This window comes from Miniopterus schreibersii (assembly GCF_964146895.1).
Source record: "Miniopterus schreibersii genome assembly, chromosome: 2".
Taxonomy (NCBI): domain Eukaryota; kingdom Metazoa; phylum Chordata; class Mammalia; order Chiroptera; family Miniopteridae; genus Miniopterus; species Miniopterus schreibersii.
This window is the reverse complement of record NC_138102.1, coordinates 166,850,398-166,869,797: the sequence shown is the minus strand read 5'-3', so window position 1 is coordinate 166,869,797 and position 19,400 is coordinate 166,850,398. Positions and strand designations below refer to the sequence as shown.

At 43.0% G+C, this 19,400-nt stretch overlaps 2 protein-coding genes across 6 annotated transcripts in view; one reads left to right on the top strand and one right to left on the bottom strand.

The window, feature by feature from the left end:
• The window catches only part of PHC1 (polyhomeotic homolog 1), a 22,654-nt gene extending 13,844 nt beyond the window's left edge, over positions 1 to 8,810 (top strand). For 2 of the 5 annotated variants that reach the window (XM_081127004.1, XM_081127003.1), the window contains exons 8-16: positions 808 to 1,046; positions 1,440 to 1,583; positions 2,360 to 2,507; positions 2,753 to 2,964; positions 3,571 to 3,685; positions 4,331 to 4,439; positions 4,626 to 4,776; positions 5,184 to 5,415; positions 6,718 to 7,704. In XM_081127004.1, the coding sequence (XP_080983130.1) occupies positions 808 to 1,046; positions 1,440 to 1,583; positions 2,360 to 2,507; positions 2,753 to 2,964; positions 3,571 to 3,685; positions 4,331 to 4,439; positions 4,626 to 4,776; positions 5,184 to 5,415; positions 6,718 to 6,872 (1,505 nt within the window). In that variant the 3' untranslated portion in view covers positions 6,873 to 7,704. Of the gene's footprint in view, positions 1 to 807; positions 1,584 to 2,359; positions 2,508 to 2,752; positions 2,965 to 3,570; positions 3,686 to 4,330; positions 4,440 to 4,625; positions 4,777 to 5,183; positions 5,416 to 6,717 lie in introns of all 5 variants that reach the window. The other 3 variants (XM_081127002.1, XM_081127000.1, XM_081127001.1) reach the window with 2 other exon arrangements.
• M6PR (mannose-6-phosphate receptor, cation dependent) lies at positions 7,759 to 19,400 on the bottom strand. The gene is made up of 7 exons (XM_081127005.1): positions 19,168 to 19,400; positions 14,290 to 14,469; positions 12,934 to 13,100; positions 11,687 to 11,796; positions 11,292 to 11,422; positions 9,724 to 9,850; positions 7,759 to 9,265 (listed from the first exon to the last, which is right to left on the bottom strand). Coding segments are annotated over exons 1-7 (840 nt in total). The 5' UTR covers positions 19,170 to 19,400; the 3' UTR covers positions 7,759 to 9,142.

Sequence of the window (19,400 nt, the reverse complement as noted above, 5' to 3'; positions counted from 1 at the left end):
GTTAGGTATGTGTACCTTACTTGATAATGTTTATTTTTACCTTCCTTGTATCTAGCACTTTAGTTTTTGCTACATTTGGATAATTACAAAAGAGTTAATTATCAGTTGTATTGCTAATAACTTAGTAGTGGCATACTATAGCAGTTCTGTTTCCAAAGTGCTTTCATACCATGTCTGTTTTCTAAACAATCTGGTGGGGGCGTGAAGGGTGGGTGAGGTGGTCAACTCGTTTACACTGGTAGAAACTGGGTAAAGTCATAGCCTACAGTTGCTGACTCCTGAGACTTCTCATGGTGGGGACCTAAACTGATGACATTCATGGGAAAATGTTATTTTTACCTCTGTGGACATTTGTTCTTTCAGTGATGATTAAGTGTTTCTGATGTGCTGGGCTGGATTCTAGGGATGTAAAAATGGATAAAACATGTGGACTCAGCCTTGAGGAACTCAGAGTCCAATCACATAGAAGATGGGCCAGCTTACTTTGCTGAGTTCAAAGTAACAATTTAAGTATAGCAAAGAAAATAAAAGTTAGATACATGTAAGAAATTACTGGAGATTATTAAATGATTGAGCAAGGGAATTCTTTCTTGGAGATCTTTAAGACTAGAGATAGCTGGTAATACCTGGTAATGTCTTGATTCAGGAAATTATGAATGAGGTGATCTTTCAGGTCCTAGGTTAGATTTCCATCCACTGTATGATTCCAAAACTGGGTACAACTTGGAAAGATGATTTTAGGTCCCATAATGATGATGATTTTCTGCTCTTCTTCCTTTTTGTTCCATTCTGGGCTGGTTTCTATAGCCACCTACACACAGATCCAGCCTCATTCCCTGATTCAGCAACAGCAGCAGATCCACCTCCAGCAGAAACAGGTGGTGATCCAGCAGCAGATTGCCATCCACCACCAGCAACAGTTCCAGCACCGCCAATCTCAGCTACTCCACACAGCCACACACCTCCAGTTGGCCCAACAGCAGCAGCAGCAGCAACAGCAACAGCAGCAGCAAGCCTCAACTCTCTCTGCCCCTCAGCCACCACAGGTCCCACCTACTCAGCAGGTCCCACCTTCCCAGTCCCAGCAGCAAGCCCAGACCCTGGTGGTTCAACCCATGCTTCAGTCTTCACCCTTGTCCCTCCCACCTGACCCAACTCCCAAGCCACCTATCCCTCTCCAATCCAAACCACCTATAGCACCAATCAAGCCTCCTCAGTTAGGGGCTGCTAAAATGTCAGCTTCCCAGCAACCACCACCCCATATCCCTGTGCAAGTGGTGGGAACCCGACAGCCAGGTACAGCCCAGGCACAGGCTTTGGGGTTGGCACAGCTGGCAGCTGCTGTGCCTACTTCCCGGGGGATGCCAGGTACAATGCAGCCTGGTCAGGCCCATTTGGCCTCCTCGCCACCTTCATCCCAGGCTCCTGGTGCACTGCAGGAGTGCTCTTCCACACTGGCCTCTGGGATGACCCTTGCTCCTGTGCAGGGGACAGCACATGTGGTAAAGGGTGGGGCTACCACCTCCTCACCTGTTGTAGCCCAGGTCCCTGCTGCCTTCTACATGCAGTCTATGCACCTGCCGGTGAGTGATGTCTGATGGTTTTGGAGGCACTATCACTTTCTTTTTTAAATTAAATTAAATTTTTAAAAAACTTTTTATTTATTGATTTGAGAGAGAGAGAAACATCGATTTGTTGTTCCACTTACTTATGCATTCATTGGTTGATTCTTGTATGTGCCCTAACCAGGGATTGAACCCACAACCTTGGCATTTCAGGATGACACTTAACCAACTGAGCAACCGTGCCAGGGCAGCACTGTCACTCTTGAGAGTGGACCTGGGGCTGAGTAGAAATAAGAGCTTAACTTAGTAGGGGAATGAGGAATTTAGAAGGTATTTATATCTGTTCCTTTTGTGAGAGAGAGAGAGAGACTAATGGACACTTAAGATACTGGTATTCTTTTTGTAAGAGAACGATGTTAATGTATAATATCTGAACTTCATACTCCTAAATATGCTACTGAAGTCATTCTGGGTTTTTGGATCTGTACTAAGTTAGGTCAAGATAGTCTTAACTACCTAAACAGTCTTTAGAAAAACAGTAGTTCTTATTTGGGCCATAATGAATCCAGGGTTTCAAGGTCTAGGTCAGGACTAATGAATGTTACATTTTCTTTTGTCCCAATGTGGAAGTTACACTTCTTGGGAATGACCAGGAATCTTAATGAACTTGAAAAGTATACAAATTGGGGAATCTGGAACTAAGAACATTTTCTTTGAAAGTATGCGAGTATTTGTGATTCCTTATTATCCTTCACTTATAACTCTTGATTTCTTTCCTGTTCTTTTCTTTATAGGGCAAACCCCAGACATTGGGTGTCAAACGCAAGCCTGAGTCTGAGGAGGAACGAGATGATGTCTCCTCATTGGGTTCAATGCTTCCTGCCAAGGTATCTCCAGTAGCAGAGAGCCCAAAAGCCATGGAGGAGAAGAGCAGTCTTGGAGGTGAGAGACTGCTGCAGTGCTGTTGGAGTGCACAGAGATTAATGTTCTGAGTGAGCTAAAAGAAAAATCTGGTTCCGTAGAATGTGGGTCTGAACTTGGTGGACGAATGAGTAGACTGAAAAACGGAATCCAGGGTATATGAGCAAAGTGAACATGTATTATTGTGGAAAATCAAGCTGGCTTGGCTAAAGATGGGTCAATTTTGTTATCCCATATCTGTTCCTTAATTTGTGTTTATTTTCCAGAGAAAGTTGAATCAATGACCAATGTGAATGCTAATACCTCAAGCAGTGAACTAGTATCCTTGGCTCCTGCCCCATCAGCACCACCTCCTACACTATCCATGGTGTCCAGACAGATGGGTGACTCAAAACCCCCACAGGCCATTGTGAAGCCCCAGATTCTCACCCACATCATTGAAGGCTTCGTTATCCAGGAAGGAGCAGAACCTTTCCCGGTGAGGGCAGGGCCATAAGGTGGGACTTTCAAGTGGGGACTTGGTCTGACTGTTGTCTTTTCAAAGGCCACTAAAATCAGAAGGCTCAGGACTATTTATTAGAGAATAGTTCAATTCTGCTGTTCATTTGGTGAGCTGTAAAGAAGGAAGGGAAGAGAAAAGGGAAGAATATGTGGACCAGAAAATGAAAGTGTTGGGAAGAGGAGAAGAAAAGGCAGGAGGTGACCTCTAAAGCGTAATGTTTTGTTAGACAAACTAGGTTTGGTTTATAATAAAGAAAATTGTGGTAGAAAGTTAATGGACTTTTCTAGGTATCCTGAGTTGCAAAACTGGAACATAGCTATCTTGACTACTAGTGCATTCCTCAGCTTAGGAGGGGAAAGGACAAAGCAGGGAGCCAGGGAAGGACCCTGCCCTTCAGTGGCTTATCTGAAAAAAGCCAGTGAGAGATTCTCGATGGCCATGCTGAAAACGATTCTGTCTGAACCAGACTTACCACTAACTTAGGAATCCAGGCACAGAAATGATGATGAGAAATGCTGGGGAAAGCTGTAGAGAAGCAGAAAGGAATTAGGCTAACTGAACTGTACACTTTTTCTGGGACAGGTGGGTTGTTCTCAGTTACTGAAAGAGTCTGAGAAGCCACTACAGACTGGCCTCCTGACAGGGCTGAATGAGAACCAGTCATGTGGCCCCTTGGGAGGGGACAGCCCATCTGCTGGTAAGTATTTACTTAGAGACCCATCTGGAGAAGGAGGCTCATCCAGATGTGTTTGAGGACTCAGTATATAAAACAGTAATTGTCAATTTAAAGTGGGAATTATATGAGGTCCATCCAGACACAGGTACTATGTCATGTATTAGAATATGTAGAATCACACAGAAGGAATTCCACAGGATTAGGGGAAGTTTTATCAGGCTAAAGTAAGCTGTTATGTACTATAAGGATATATTTTTCAAAAGATGATCTAAAATAGGATATTTCTTAATTTTTAGTTCTCCTTAGATTTTATAATCTGTATTAAAGACTCTTATTTACATTTCTCCTCTGCTTTTGGAAGCTTTGTGGGAGAGGGATTTCCTTCTAGGCACTAGTCATTAGTTCCTCTCCTGTTCAGAAATGCAGTCTTGTCTGAAATCTGAGAGTGTGAATCGGGATAACATTAGTCATCAAAATGGAAATAGTCTGGCTGAAGGATAGGAAGACTATGATAAACATGCCTTTATGGTTTTGGAATTTGAACTGTTTTAGGGATTCTCAGTTAGGTGGTGTAGGTCTTTGGGGGCAAACCCTGCTCTAGGCCTAATGATGGTTTGAGCGCAGCAGAAACTGGTGGCAGCTTTCGAGTGATGCCTTGTTTTTCAGAGCTAGATAAGAAGGCGAATCTCCTGAAGTGCGAGTACTGTGGGAAGTATGCCCCTGCAGACCAGTTTCGTGGCTCCAAGAGATTCTGCTCCATGACTTGTGCTAAGAGGTACTGGGGGCACCCCCTCCTTGTCTTCAGCAGTGGTTCTTTCATCTAATGTTACATCCCTCCCTAGGATCATCTGTCTCACAGTTGATATTTAATGTCTCCTTTATTTTCATAGTCTTCCCCAAATCAGCTCTTAAATACCTAGTTTTCTATAGCACCTTTGATCTACATGCGTCTGACCTGTAGGTATAATGTGAGCTGTAGCCACCAGTTCCGGCTGAAGAGGAAAAAAATGAAAGAGTTTCAGGAAGCGAACTATGCTCGTGTTCGTCGGCGTGGACCCCGCCGCAGCTCCTCTGACATTGCCCGTGCCAAGATCCAGGGCAAGCGCCACCGGGTGAGCCTCTGTCCCAGAGCCAGCTACTTTTAAAGTGGGCCAGAGGATGAGACCAGAACTCTGGTTTTGCATTGACTATATTACTCCCAAATTCCAAGATCCTGACTTGTTTTGTCTCTTCTCTGATTACTGGTTCATGTATCCATTAATCCTTACATTATATTTTGAGTATCAAAACTTGAGAACAGTCATTGGTAGAAAGGGAGAATCAAGTGATAGTTCATACTTGAAAGGCACTTGAGAGTAGACAGGTGACTTTGGACATTTGCAAATGAAGTACAAATTATTTCACTGGTGGTAAGATTTTGTTTCTCCTCCATGCCCAATATTAACCCGAACCCAGGGTGGTTGGGGAGGGTAAGAGGAAACTTCCTCATGACTGCACTATTTTCTGGTTTTCTTCATAGGGTCAAGAGGACTCTAGCCGGGGTTCAGATAATTCCAGTTATGATGAAGCACTCTCTCCCACATCTCCTGGGCCGTTATCAGTGAGAGCTGGGCATGGAGAGCGAGACCTGGGGAACCCCAATACGGCTCCGCCTACACCAGAATTACATGGCATCAACCCTGTGTTCCTGTCCAGTAATCCTAGCCGTTGGAGTGTGGAGGAGGTGTATGAGTTCATCGCTTCTCTACAAGGTACTGAGGGCCTGTGCAACAGAACCCAGCTCACATATATGCTTGGTTTCCTTAGGTCTTCGCACAAGTCTTGGTAACAGGGAACATAACTGACCTTTAAGCAGTAGAGGCTTGAAGGCTGTACTCTTGATATTTATTCAACTTACTTGCCCATAGGCTGGTTTACTAATTTCCTTCTGGGTTGTCACCCTCTGTTATGTCAACAGTTTCAGTGTTTGATTTCCATCTCTTAGGATTGAGCTATCTTATCAATAATTTTTGGATAAAGTATATTTTTATGTGTGATTGTGATACCCACCATGGATAGAAGACTTTTTTCATTGGAGAAGGGGATTAGAAAATTAGGGGCCAATAGTTGCCCCACTCTCTTCAAAGCAAGAATGTTTATGAGCTATTTTTTATTTTTGGTTAATCCTCACCAGAGGATATTTTTTCCATTGATTTTTGGGAAGGTGGGAGGGGGAGAGAGAAACATTGATGTGAGAGACACGTCGATTGGTTGCCTCCCACACGCACCCAGACGGGGCCTGGGGATCGAACCTACAACCCAGGCTCATGCCCTTGACCAGGAATAGAACCTGTAACCCTCTGTTGTGTGGGCCGATGCTTTAACCACTGAGCCATGCTGGCCAAGGCTGAATTCTGTGCTTTTCAACGTGTCACAAAGGGTCATTTTAGCTTTTCTTGCCAGTATAAAAGAAAATATGTATTTATCTTTGCTCCTACCCTTTCCCCCTCAAGCTATTTGAATGAGGTTATTTCTGTGGTTGAACTTAGTTCTTCCATTATCTTGGCTTTCTTTTAAATAGCCAGTTGCTCTCTGATTTCCTTTTCTTCTGAAGCTTGTCATCTCAAACCTTCCTATTACTGAATTTAGACATGTACTTTGGGATTAACCATTGCTAAGTCTCCATGTTTTTCATCTTTTAAGAAAATTTTTTTTTAATATATCTTTATTGATTTCAGAGAGAGTAAAGGAGAGGGAGAGAGAGAAACATCAATGATGAGAGAGTCATTGATTGGCTGCCTCCTGCACGCCCCTGACTGGGGATCGAGCCCACAACCCAGGCATGTGCCCTGACCGGGAATCGAACCCCGATCACCTGGATCCTAAGTCGACGCTCAAACACTGAGCCACGGCCGGCTGGGCTAAAAAAAAATTTTTAATATGTGGAAGGGAGAGGGAGAAACAATGATGAGAGAGTCATTGATCGGCTGCACATTTTTCATCTTGAGTTTTCCCCTCCTGTCCTCTGGTGCTACCATGTACTTTCTCATGCAATTCCCACTGTTTCCTTCTAGGCTGTCAAGAGATTGCAGAGGAGTTTCGTTCCCAGGAGATTGATGGACAGGCCCTTTTATTACTTAAAGAGGAACATCTTATGAGTGCCATGAACATCAAGCTGGGTCCAGCCCTCAAGATCTGCGCCAAGATCAACGTCCTCAAGGAGACCTAAGGTGGCCCTCTTGCACAAAGCAGCCTAAGGCAGACATTCCCCACTGTCCAGGTTATAACCTGGTACCAGCAGAGACTTTACAGGGAATAAAGAACTTTTCCAATTATGTAAATCTGTGGAGGGGATTACTAAGACGGAAGGAAAGCGCAAGAATTGGTTGCTGGTGCTACATGGTGGAGCTTTGACATTCTCTGGGTTATTTTTTAAAATCTTTACAGTTCTCAACATTTTCAGCTACTCTGACCCAACCTTTATAAAATGAACTAGTACTGCTCAGCCCTTTCCTGGAGTGGAGTATCTAGCCAGGGCCTTGGTTCTCCAAGAGGAGGCATATACTGTGTGGTAAGGCAAGGAAATGGGTGGAAAATGTAGGAGCACCTCTCCAGAGGCAGAGAGGGCTCTAGCTTGTGTGACACAAGTGGTAAAATCCAGTACTCCCTCTGGATTGTCTGACTGTAGCTGCGGCCGTTTTGTCTTCACTCACTACCTTACTATTGAACATTTTCTCCTATGTCCATGGAAGGCTCACCAGCCAGTGTAGACACTTGGTTGGCATCATTGATTTGCTGCAGGGACTAAGTGTTTGGCACACATGTGGCTGTTGTCATTCTTTCTGCATCCCCTCTGCTCCCTTCCAATACATGTGTTGTCTTCTACCTTTTCTTTTCAACTCTGCTGTGTCCTATAGCTTTATGAAACAGGAGTGCGTGGGGCTGAGGGCAGGAGGATGGAGGGTAAACACCTGCCTTAGGCGCTGTTCCTTGTACAACAAAAATATTCAATATTTTTTCCCTCTTCAGTAAAAGGATAAAAATTGGTCTCAGTTGTTTTACTCCAGTCCAGTGTCTCTAGTCTCTACCCTCTTTCACACAAATGACTAGGCCAGCATGGTTTGTTTTTTTTAATCTTTCAAGTGTTTTTGTACAAAAAATGATAGTTTTTTTCCAACACCAGAATATGGGGGAGGGATGCAAACAAATAACAAAAAGATGTTTTTATAACATTATTTTCCCTGTTTAGAAAGAAAAAAATCATTGCGATAGTATTTAAAAGTCCAAGGATGAAATCATTTTATTTTCTCCTCTAAGGCTATAAAAGGCCCCTGCCTATTGATTCCATCCTCTTGTGCCCAGTGGAGCCATGTTACTCTTCAGTGGCACAGGTTCACTGTTAAATAAAGATCAGGCCAGGTTCTGGGCACATGACCTAAGTAGAAAGGTGGAGAGCACTAAAAACCTCTCCACACAGAAATGTAGGCAAGAGACTTCCCTGAGCCAGAAGCAGGGACAGGTGTGGAATCCCCACACCAAGAGCAGAGGGTGGCAGAGCCCTAATGTCCTGCATCTGCCTCCATTCCCTTTCCAGAAGATTGAAAAAAATAGTCAAATGACATGCCTGTGGAAAGTGCAACATGTTTAGAAACACTGGGAAGAAAGGCTTTGCCAACTTTTACTGCAAGTGGGAGAGAAAAGCCATCTAAGAGATCTCACTACAAGGTAAACAGACTTCCCTTTTCTGGAACTCCTGTAGCAGAGGTCACTTTCAGTTTCTCTTTCTAACAGACACGATTTGTGGATTAGGAATTTTGGCTACATGTGGACTAATAACCGCAAGACCACAATCCAGGGCCCAATTCCAGCTACAAAGTTACTCCAATGCTAGTGATGGTAACTTACAATCCTCTAACTGGGAAATTTCACATTTTCCCCACCCTAACCCCAGATGTGGGAGAAGCAGGTCTACCACATCTCCAGGCTCAGACCAAATGGCAGTACTTGGACTGCAACAAAATATTCATTGCAAAGTAGTTCCAAGCAGCAAGAAATTACATGCAGATTCTCATGGAGACTACAAGCATGGAAGCAATCAAACCTTGTATAAAAAATGTTTTTTTTTTGCTTTGCTTTTTTTAAATTAAAGAATTCCAGTGTCTGAAAAGCTTGTGAAAATGTTTAAGAAGGTCAGTGAGTCTTCCACATGCTTTTGCTCCTAACTATCCTCCATGTACCTTCCTATACCAAGACAGTGCCTTTTGTCACAGGCCTTATTATATTATCTCTGACCTACAACTGTACCACTCTAGAGGAAAAACCAAAAATAGGGAATAAAAGGAACGCATTTCTATTAGGGGGAGATGACGCAAACCAAAAGCAAACTGGAAAGCAAGAGCAACAGTAAGGGGGAGATGAGAGGCTGGAGCAGACTGCGTAAGAAATTGGCTGAGGATGCTTTGGTTTGGGGAACGAAGAAGCTGGGCGTATAAAGTGCATTCACATTGGTAGTAAATGATCATCCCTTTCTTCTGAATCCTCCCCCAGCTGATCATCCCCCACACCACGGTATGTAGCAGGCACATTTCGGGGTTTAGAACGGCACACAAAGTCACAACCATCCTGTAAGGAAAGAAATGAAGGAAATGATAATTTGGAATAACCAACTCTAGGGTAAGGCAAAGTAGATTTACGATCTAAGAACATGGTAAGAACTAGTTTTCTCCAGGGATAATGAAGAGAAACCCCGAAAGCTTCAAGGATCAGCCTAAATTGAATTGGGGGGAAACAGGAGAAAAATTCTAATGTCTCACTTTCCTATCTAGGCCCCTCAACAGCTATGTCCGATTCCTAAATCTAAGCAACAGCGTTGCTCTTCCAGTCAAGTCTTAGCAAGGCCAGTCAGTAGACCCTATGCTGCTTAGTACTAGGGCAACCAACTGTCTTGGTTTGCTGAGCCTTTTGTGGTTTTAGCACCCAAGTCCTGTGTCTCAGGAAACCTCTCAGTCCGGGCAAACCAGGATGGCTGGTCACTCAACTTTGTAAGCAGGCTACAAGCGCGGCCAGCTGCCGTTACTTACTGCTATCAGGTTGCCAACATCCTGCCAGAAGGCTAAGTGGGGAAACTGCTCCATTCCCTTGGCTCCTACCACCAATCGTTGGTATAGGAACCCCCCGATGATATAGACAGCAACCAGTGATGCAAACCTGTTGAAGAAAGGGCTGTATCGTTACCTGTTTCGTAAGCTGTGTTCTATAAAAATGAGAAAAAAAAGGTGGTGAAGTTAAATGAAAGGGGCTGCTAGCTTTCTTAGAAAACCAAAGCAATCAGAAAAAAATAAGACTGTGACTTCTGCCAACAGTCACCATTAGATACACAATTCTGTTTTTCCAAAAGTTATAATCATCTAATGCAGTAATTTTCAACCTTTTTCACCTCATGGCACACATAAACTAGTAAAATTCTGTGGCACACCAAAAAATATTTTTTTTGCTGATCTGACAAAAAGTATAATTTTGAACCCTTCACACTGGAGGGCTATTGTTCTGTTGGCTGTTGTCATTTTTTAAAAATTGATTTTAGAGGAGGAAGGGAGAGGGAAAGAGAAACAGCGATGGTTGTCGCCCATATGCACCCCGACTGGGGATGGAACCTGCAACCTAGTTGTGTCCTGACCAGGAATCGAACCATGACCTTTTGGTATATAAGATGATGCTCCAATCAACCCAGCCACACTGGTCAGGGCAGCTGGTGTCATTTTTTTATGTGACAATTTCAGGGAAAAGAGGTCAGTGCCCCTGACTGAATTCAGGTATTGCATGTTTTAAAAATTCTTGTAGCACACTAGTGTGCCACAGCATACCGGCTGAAAATTACTAATCTAATGGGGTAGTATCAAAAACTGTCCAGCCATCTAGTGGGGGGAAGCACCCTCAAACATATTTATTGGGAAAAAAAATCTCTTTTCAAAAAAAATATGTATTAATAATTTGAGAGAGAAAGGGAGAGGGAGAGAGAAAGAAACATCAATGATGAGAGAGTCATTGATCGGCTGCCTCCTGCATGCCCCCAACTGGGTATCAAGCCTGCAACCCGGGCATGTGCTCTGACCAGGAACTGAACCTTGATCTCCTGGATCACAGGTTGATCAACCACTGAGCCACACTGGCTGGGTAACAAATCTCATTTTTTAAAACCTGTATAGTCAGACTTTAATGAGGATTTTCACATAAAGTTCTCTGCTCTCCAATTCTCCCCCCTCCTCCTCCTCCTCCTCTCTCTCTCTCTCTCTCTCTCTCTCTCTCTCACACACACACACACACACACACACACACACACACAATTTATGCCCATATGCATCCATGAAATTAAAGAGTTAAAGAAAAGGGACCCCTGGCTGGTGTGCCTCAGTTGGAACATCTCCCATGCACTGGAGGGTCACAGGATAGACTCCCGGTCAGGGCACATACCCAGGTTGTGGGTTCAATCCCCAGGCTGAGGAGCATGTGGGAGGCAACCGACTGATGTTACTGTCTCACATCAATGTTTCTCTCTCCCTTCCTCACTCTAAAAAATCAATAAAAACATATCCTCAAGTGAGGATTAAAAAAAAAAGGCAGAGACTTATAAGGGAAAAAGGGTACTCACGTGACAAGTAAGATAGAACCCACACTGAGGTGGGAGACCTCTGGGGAACAGGCTAGGCTACTATCCATCTCAAAGAGGTAGAAACAATCTTCAACTTTGCCTCGCTCCTCAGACACAGGGTTAAAATTGTCCTGATGATAAAGGGACAGAACATATTGGAAATGCGTTGAGTCCATCTAAAAAAAGAAAAAACCCCACGAAACCCCAAAAACATTTTTTCCCCTAGTTTAATAACCTATTTTCCATGTATGTTAGAAGATGGGTGTCTATGACACGAAAAAATTACACTTCTAGTTTACTCCATCCCAATGTATCTTGTGCCCTCTGGAAAGTCTCTCCCACCTCAGGTCAGTCCTTTCATCTCCTCTAGGCTCATATGCCCCAGGGCGCCTCACCGCTAGGGTATGTCGATTGCAGGAGATCATCACCACTGCACGACGCTGCTCCTTGCCACAGTGATTGTCATATTCATCACCCCCTTTATAGATCAGCATGATCCAATTACCTGAGGAGGGACAAGGAAAATGGAGCTTTGGGGGTGGGGGAAAATAGAGGAAGACCTGGGTACTATGATAAAGTGGAATTGGGAAGTTCAGATAATTGGTTTTAATTAAAATATCCCTCATCAGTATGAGTTCTGTATACTGGAAATGCCAAGCTAAAACTTGTCTTAATTAAGAATCTTAATTCTTCACATTAAAGGCAGGCAGCTGACAGTGCAAAAGCAATTATGTTCCATACCTTAACAATGGTTCACATTTGCTGACCACCTGCTAACATCAAAGGAAGAGGTTCCTTACAATTAGTGGGTGGTGGGGGGAAGCCTAAGATTTAAGTTAGCCACAGATAAGTTCAAAGTGGATGATTTTTAAGATTGGGAGGCATTTCTTTTTCTTTAGTATTTACTGTGTTCAAATTTCTTTTGCAAAATATCATTTGATTCAAAAGTCATGTGAAGTCAATAAGGTAAAGATTCTGCTTCCAATTTTGCATTGCGAAAACAGTAAAAAAGGTGAAATGATTTTTCAGTCCTTTTCAAAGGACAAAGTAAATATGATATGGGTAAAAAATCCATCTTTTGGCCCATAGTCCCAAGTTCTTTGTGTCACTTATTTATAGGAACAAATAGCACTGGGGGGATAATTTATTTATCTGCCTAAGGGAAGCAATTAGATTATAGGTGCTCACATAGTCTTTTCCAGCAATAAGACTTTATGACTTTTGAGATATTATCACCATCATTGTCACAAGTTGGTAGAGAAGCTTTTGTAGACTGACTGGTTTGCAAAACTTGATCTCTTATAACTTAACAGGCAAAGTTTGATTAATTTGATGAGAAATGGTTGTGGTTGGTATTTTCAAGCCTAGCATGAAATACTCATTAAGTATTAAAAGGACTCCAGGCTATACAATTTCAGCTAGATTCTTCTTTTTTTGGATAAGCTTTTCACTAACTTTAAAACAAACACAAAGTCCTGAGCCTTGGCTCCAGAGGAGCTATGGAACTAGGTACCCTATGGTTTATTGTCTCAGGTGTGCTGAACCACACATACCATATGGTATTCTGAAGAGACTGAGAAAGTCATACAGGACTGTCCGAAGGACTGACTTGGGATCTATTAGTCAACAGGGAGAGTCTTACTTCCATTGAAGATGTGAGTCTCGTTGATTCTCCCCACCACTGTCTCCTTCCCGTTACTTTTGTTGATCTGCACCAGGCCTGCCCCGGAGGAGTGGTTGTTAGCTTCCCGGCACACCCTGAATATATACATATATGTTTCTTGACCCTGGCCCACAGTGCTCTCAAAGCTGTCAGGAAGCGAGGAGAAAGAAGGAAGAGAGTTAATGACTCTAAGCCTTTCTTCCTTTTACCCCCCAACCTCTGACCCCCAAAAAGGTGCATTCAGTTTATCTTTCTGAAGTCATGGCTAAATGTAATAGTGAGTATTTGTCGAATCATGAGATATCCATGACCCTGACCATCCTAAGTGTTGATGATGACTGATTAAAATATACCAGCTACCCCAGATAGCTAGATATTCTAGAATATCTGCTCTAGACTACGATAAAGTGTTAGCTTCTATTTCCCTGTGAATAAGGGTCTGTATTCATGGGATACTCCCTTGTTCCTTAAAGATCATCTTCAGATTTATATACCTGACGATTCTTGACAATGCTGATGACGTGTATAGGCCTAAATATGCTTATCTGATACTTCTAAAGTCCTATTACATAAAAGGATCTAATAATGCTTTTTAAATTCCTACAAGCTGGTCTCTTGGATCCAGTCTTAGAAACAGATAATTTTCTGCATTAGAGAACTGCACATTGCTACTGAAAACTGGGTTGAGAATTGCTCTGTATCATAAAAGCAAGATAGCACCAGTTATCCCAGATAGAGATAGAGAGGAGATTATTATACATGTATTCTCTCCGTATTCAATAGCAATACCGAAATGAAATCAGTAAGAAGTGGAAGATTCTTTTAAAAATGCCCTTCTCTGCCCTGGCCAGTGTGCACAGTGGTTAGAGCATCAGCCCTCGCACTGAAGGGTCACAGGTTTGATTCCGGTCAAGGGCACATACCTAGGTTGCAGGTTCCAGCCCTGGGCCCTGCTGGGGCGCATGTGGGAGGCAACCAATCGATGTGCCTCTCTCAGTGATGTTTCTCTCTCTCTCTCTCTCTTTCTCCCCCTCTCTAAAAATCAATGGAAAAATTATCCTCAAACAAATAAAAAAAGCTCTTCTCTGATGAGCATCACCTACAACCACCTCCCTCCTTGAGCCTCCCAGGGCTGGGGGTACCGAAGAGGGTCTGGGGTATGTGGAGGGTCAGGGGTACGGGAGGAGTTGGAGGTCTGTGGTTCTGGAAGTCTGGGTGATACTGGGGCAGCTGAGGTCTGGGGGGGTGAGAGGAGTACCAGAGGTTGTCTGGAGAGGCTGGGCGAAAAAAAAAAAGTTATTTTCTCCAGCCCTTTAAGGTTCTTCTCATTTTTACCTTCTGTTAAACAGTGGTGTCATCCTCTTCAGTACAGCCAACTCTCTTTCGGACTCTTTACCCTTTTCTCCTACCAGGTCGCAGGTTTTTTCTTCTTTCTGCCAGGATTCTTTTACTGTGACGGCCAGGAGTAGCAGCAGCAGCAGTCCAGTCCTCCGGCAGCGGTAGAACGGGAACATCCTTTTGGGAGAAAGTGTGTGTGTGTTGGGGAAATGGGGGGAGGATCAGAAGAGAAGGGAAAGAGATAAAAGCATATGACTGTGTAATAAATGAAAGGTACTTTTTAAAAATCTTTTTATCTTCCATCTATCACCTCTTATTTTACACTATCCAGTTTTCTTCATTACTATGAAGTTGGTTTTGTTTCTTGCATCTATTTCAAACTTTTAGCTCTCATCCGTTCTTTTTCTTCCTATCTCTTAATATTCTGAGTTGGATTCTTAGGTCTCTCTTTTTCTTTTTCAAACTTATTTTGAAAGCCTCTTCCTAGCTGACTCCATTGCCTGACACCACTGTTCACCTGCTGTCCTTCCTGTGCCCCTTCAGGACAGGGGCACAATGTGCATGCAAGAAAGAGGGCAACATTGGCCTTGATGAAAGGTTAGTGTCCAAAGGTGGTTGTTGATGATTTCTGCAAGGTGTCCTTAAAAAAAAAAGAGTATCTCGACTTCCAAGGCAGTTTACCAACTCCTTAACTCTACTGGAAGAAAGACACATTTTTTTTTGTTCTAGAAACTGTCAGAAGGACTAACCAAGGTAGGGAATACTTAGATACTACTAATGGATTGATTATGCAGAAAGTGTAAGATTCTTTAGCATATGCAACAAATAGTACATTTTAATATTTCTGTGCCAAAAGCATCTGTACCAGGAAGCTCATATTTAACCTTCAGTCTAATTCATAGTTAAGTCCTTCAGAACACACTATGGGGGTGAGAAGAGGGAAAGGAAAGAACAAAAAAGAATTAATCATGACAGGCTGAGTGGACACATCCTTGCCTCTTTCCTGTCTGGTGAAAAGTTAGGTAGTGATATCTCATTTAAAGCTTAATACTTTAAACTTTGTACAGTTTCACTGGATCAGCCATGCACACTCAGACATGTATGGCTTAATCTTTGACACAAGGATATGTTACTGGCAGGATCAACCAAGTTTTGTTCTGCTTGTTTGTTTTTCTTACTTTGTAGGTCACATATCTAAAGGGAAGAAGCTGAGGCCAGAGGGATGGGGGCTCTGCCTGGAACTTGCCACAGACACAGGAAATGAACGGCTGAGAAGTGTGTGCAGGGGCCAGAGTTCATAAATACTGCTTAAACCAGTGGCCTTCCCTAAGATAACACTCAAATTACAAGTTGACACTTGATAGGGTCTGTAATACTCAGATTACACTTTGACACTTGATAGGGTCTGTTTGAAAGCTATTAAGAAAGATGTAAAATAAAGAGACCTGAATATTTTATTCAGGTCTCTTATACTTATTCAGGCCCTGAATTATACTGATATTCAGGAGCATCCAACAGTCTCTGTTCGTATTCACCAGTACAGTGATGAATAGAGATATAAACACAGCACAGTGTCTAAGACTTGGCATTGTCTACTTTAAAGTCTCATCTCTGAAAAATCATCCACTTAATTATAGGAAGAAAATTCACTAAGTCAAAATAAGTGGTTTGAAGAAGTCTTCCAAAACTCACCTCAGGCTCTACAAGTCACAAATCTTCAGTTTCTAGGTTTATATTAAGTACAGTTAGCTGTCCTTCTACACTCCAAATTGCTGACTACCCTTGGGGGTCACCAAGTCACTTTACAATTTAGTAATCCAACTGACCTGCTGCTTGTACTGCTCTAGGAATGGAAACACAGGGCTCTGTTTTGCAACTCATTTTCTTTTCTCTAATCCATCTTCATACCCAGGACACACTGATTTACCCTTGTAAAAGACTTAAGTCTGGTATCATTAATGACCCTTGAGGTCAGTGCTACTTATTAATTTCATAACAGTATCACTAATTTTTCTGATACAAAGATTTCATTCTTTCAAACTTTTCTCACTTATAATAAAATGCTTCCATGCTACAAGTTTGGACTTTGATTTCAACACTCTTTAAAATGCTCTAATTCTTTTCCATGCTTATCTACTAACTCCATTGCATTTTTATTTATTTATTTTTAAAAATATGTTTTTATTGATTTCAAAGAGAGGAAGGGAGAGGGAGAGATAGACACATCAATGATAAGAGAGTCACTGAGGGGCTGCCTCCTGCATGCCCCTATTGGGGATTAAGCCTGCAACCTGGGCATGTGCCCTGACTGGGAATAGAACCGTGATCTCGATTCATGGGTTGACGTTCAACCACTGAGCCATGCCAGCCAGGCTCCATTGCATTTTTAGAATAAAAAACTTGAAAAAGGCAGAATTTAATGTGTACCAATAAGCTTAAAGATAGGAAAATGGAAGCTGCGGCCTGAATAAATTTTCTCCACTCCCTAAACAAACTTACATTTGACCTCTGTTTCCCACATTCCACTAGGACAACAAACGCTTGGAAGGTTGTCTCCCTGACTTTATGTACTCCAAACATTAATTCACTACAGTAATATTAATAAGATGTTTCCACAGAATACTTATAGCCAGTCATAAAATCCGAGGGCCGCATAAACACATTTAAAACACCAATAGGAAACACTTTGAGTGCTTGCCTTCTGCCAGGCACTGTTTGAAGCACTAAACATACATTAACTAATTAACCCTTATAAAAACCCTATGCAGTAAATATAATTATTGTCCCTATTTTACAGATGAGAAAACTGAGACAGCACTAGTAGAGTGAACCAGCTAAGTCTGGCTTTAGAGCTCACAGTCTATACTTAACCGCTACATGTATATCTATCTCCTTTCACATCAATTTTTTGTGGGATCGGAGTAGACAGTCAAAGCTTTGCTTTCTTTTTGACAAAGCAAGAATGGGAAGGGGAAGGGGAAGGGGAAGTGATGCCTCACACAGTTCACTGAATAGGAGGTGGAATAAAGAACTCAGACCTCAAACTCCTACCTTCCCTAAATTAACTCATTGCTCAACACACAATGTGACCAGCTGAGTTACTAAAGAGAAACAAGAGATTCCTTTTATTACATTGACTTAGTATGCCATTTTCCTTATATTCTCTAAGGACCTAATTTATTTATTTACTGTATTATTATTAGTTATATATCTTTATTGATTTCAGAGAGAGGAAGGGAGAGGGGGAGAGAGAGAGAAACATCAACGATGAGAGAGTCATTGAGCAGCTGCCTCGTGCATGCCCCCTACTGGGAATCGAGCCTGCAACCCGGGCATGTGCCCTGACCGGGAATCAAACAGAGATCTCCTGGATCACACAGGTTGATGCTCAACCTCTGAGCCATGCTTGGCCGGGCTCTAAGGACCTAATTTAAAATTTCAACATCCTAGGCTTTCAATATTTTTCTTCCAGGACCAGTTTTTCTAGAGGGATGTTTAAACAGAAAGCTGTGCTCTTTGGCCTCAAAGTCAGTTCCTTAGCTGTTAGCAGTTGACAACTTCTTTTCCCAAATTAGAACAAAGAACCTCACAAAATTAGGAAAGGGTGAAAGGTACAGCACTAGTTCAGTTGAACTAGCTTTCACTTGCTTATTGGTTCTAAAAGTCAGGATGAGAATCTACTTACATCCTCTCTCTTCCTTGCTTAAGGTTTGACTACATGAGTGAGCTGCTTCTCTCTGATTCAGTGGCATGTGACTCGAGTGCTTTATCTAGGTTATGTTCCTTAACCTTCGCAACCCAGAAAAGTGATATAATCTCTCCCATTTTATAAATGAGGAAACTGGTGCTTACAGAAGTTACTTGCCTTAGGTTATACAACTATTAAATATGTACAAGGTTATTGGGGTAACTTGGACAATGCATGGCATAAAGAGAGTTATTGGAAATTTTCTAATACAGGGGTGCAAAAATGTATTAGGAAGAGTATGAAATCCAAGGGCTGGGTAGTCCTTTTTTAATGTGCTACAATTTGATTCACAAGGTGTAAGAGTTTGTCTAGATACTTTGCAAACACGAGGCAGGACTGCAGATTTTGAAAAATTCCCTTCAATTTCCTTAGGATATGACATCTATTTGGTAATGCTAAAAAATTCTCCTTCAGTGGGATGACCAATAACTAAGCCAGGAATTGGAAGCAATTTACAACACTGGGTCTCTGTACCATTCTCTTCCCTACCCCTCAATATAGCCATGAGTATTTTCCATTTTTCAATGAAATTTCCACTGTCTTTCTTCTGACTCATTTCTCTCCTGTCTCCAGCAGCCTACACTGTTAGAAGAGCAGTCCTAATTAGCTAAAAGGCCCAGTATTGAGAAGCCTCAGAGAATTAGCTCTGTGTCCCGAGGGCAGAAGTTCCCTACAAAGAGGAACACAAGAATAATCCCTCTCTTGGCCACTCTTCTCCACACCACACACTCATTCCCCTTTAAACTTCTTCCAGCGTTCTAGAAAGTCCAGTCTCCTAACTTTCCAACTGCTTAGGGCCATGCCTTCTCCAAAGGATGCTACTCTCCCTCCCCCCACGAGGCTGGCCAAAATCCCGACTAAGGTATTCAGTAACACCCTCAAACACTCCGGACCTAGGGACCTTCCTTTCCCTGCCTTCCAAATACAAGTAAATTCCCTCTCTGGTCTTGAGGGTCCTTTCTCCTCACTCCCTCCCCTTGGGCTCTGTGACTCCTGCCCTCGCTCCGTTCTGCTCCAGGGCTCCTTAGCTGGAGTTTTGGCTAGAACCCTGGACAAGGGAGACTTAACGATCGCGGCCCCTGTCACAGACGCCGAGGCGTGAGCGCTCTCCGGCCCTTCATACTCACATGTCGCGGGCACAGGGGCAGCCAAAGTTCAGACTCCCAGGGTGAGTACCTGCCTGGGGCTGGGAGACAGGGCCAGCGAGGGGCCAGCCGCAGACCCCGCGCCCAGAGCTCTTGCCACTGCCAGCGTTCCTCGCGGAGCCTCGCGGTGCTCCACTCCGGGAACCGGAAACAGGAAGCGCCAGACGGCAGCTGGGCAACTGTCCCTCCCACTAGACCCCGCGCCACGTGACCAC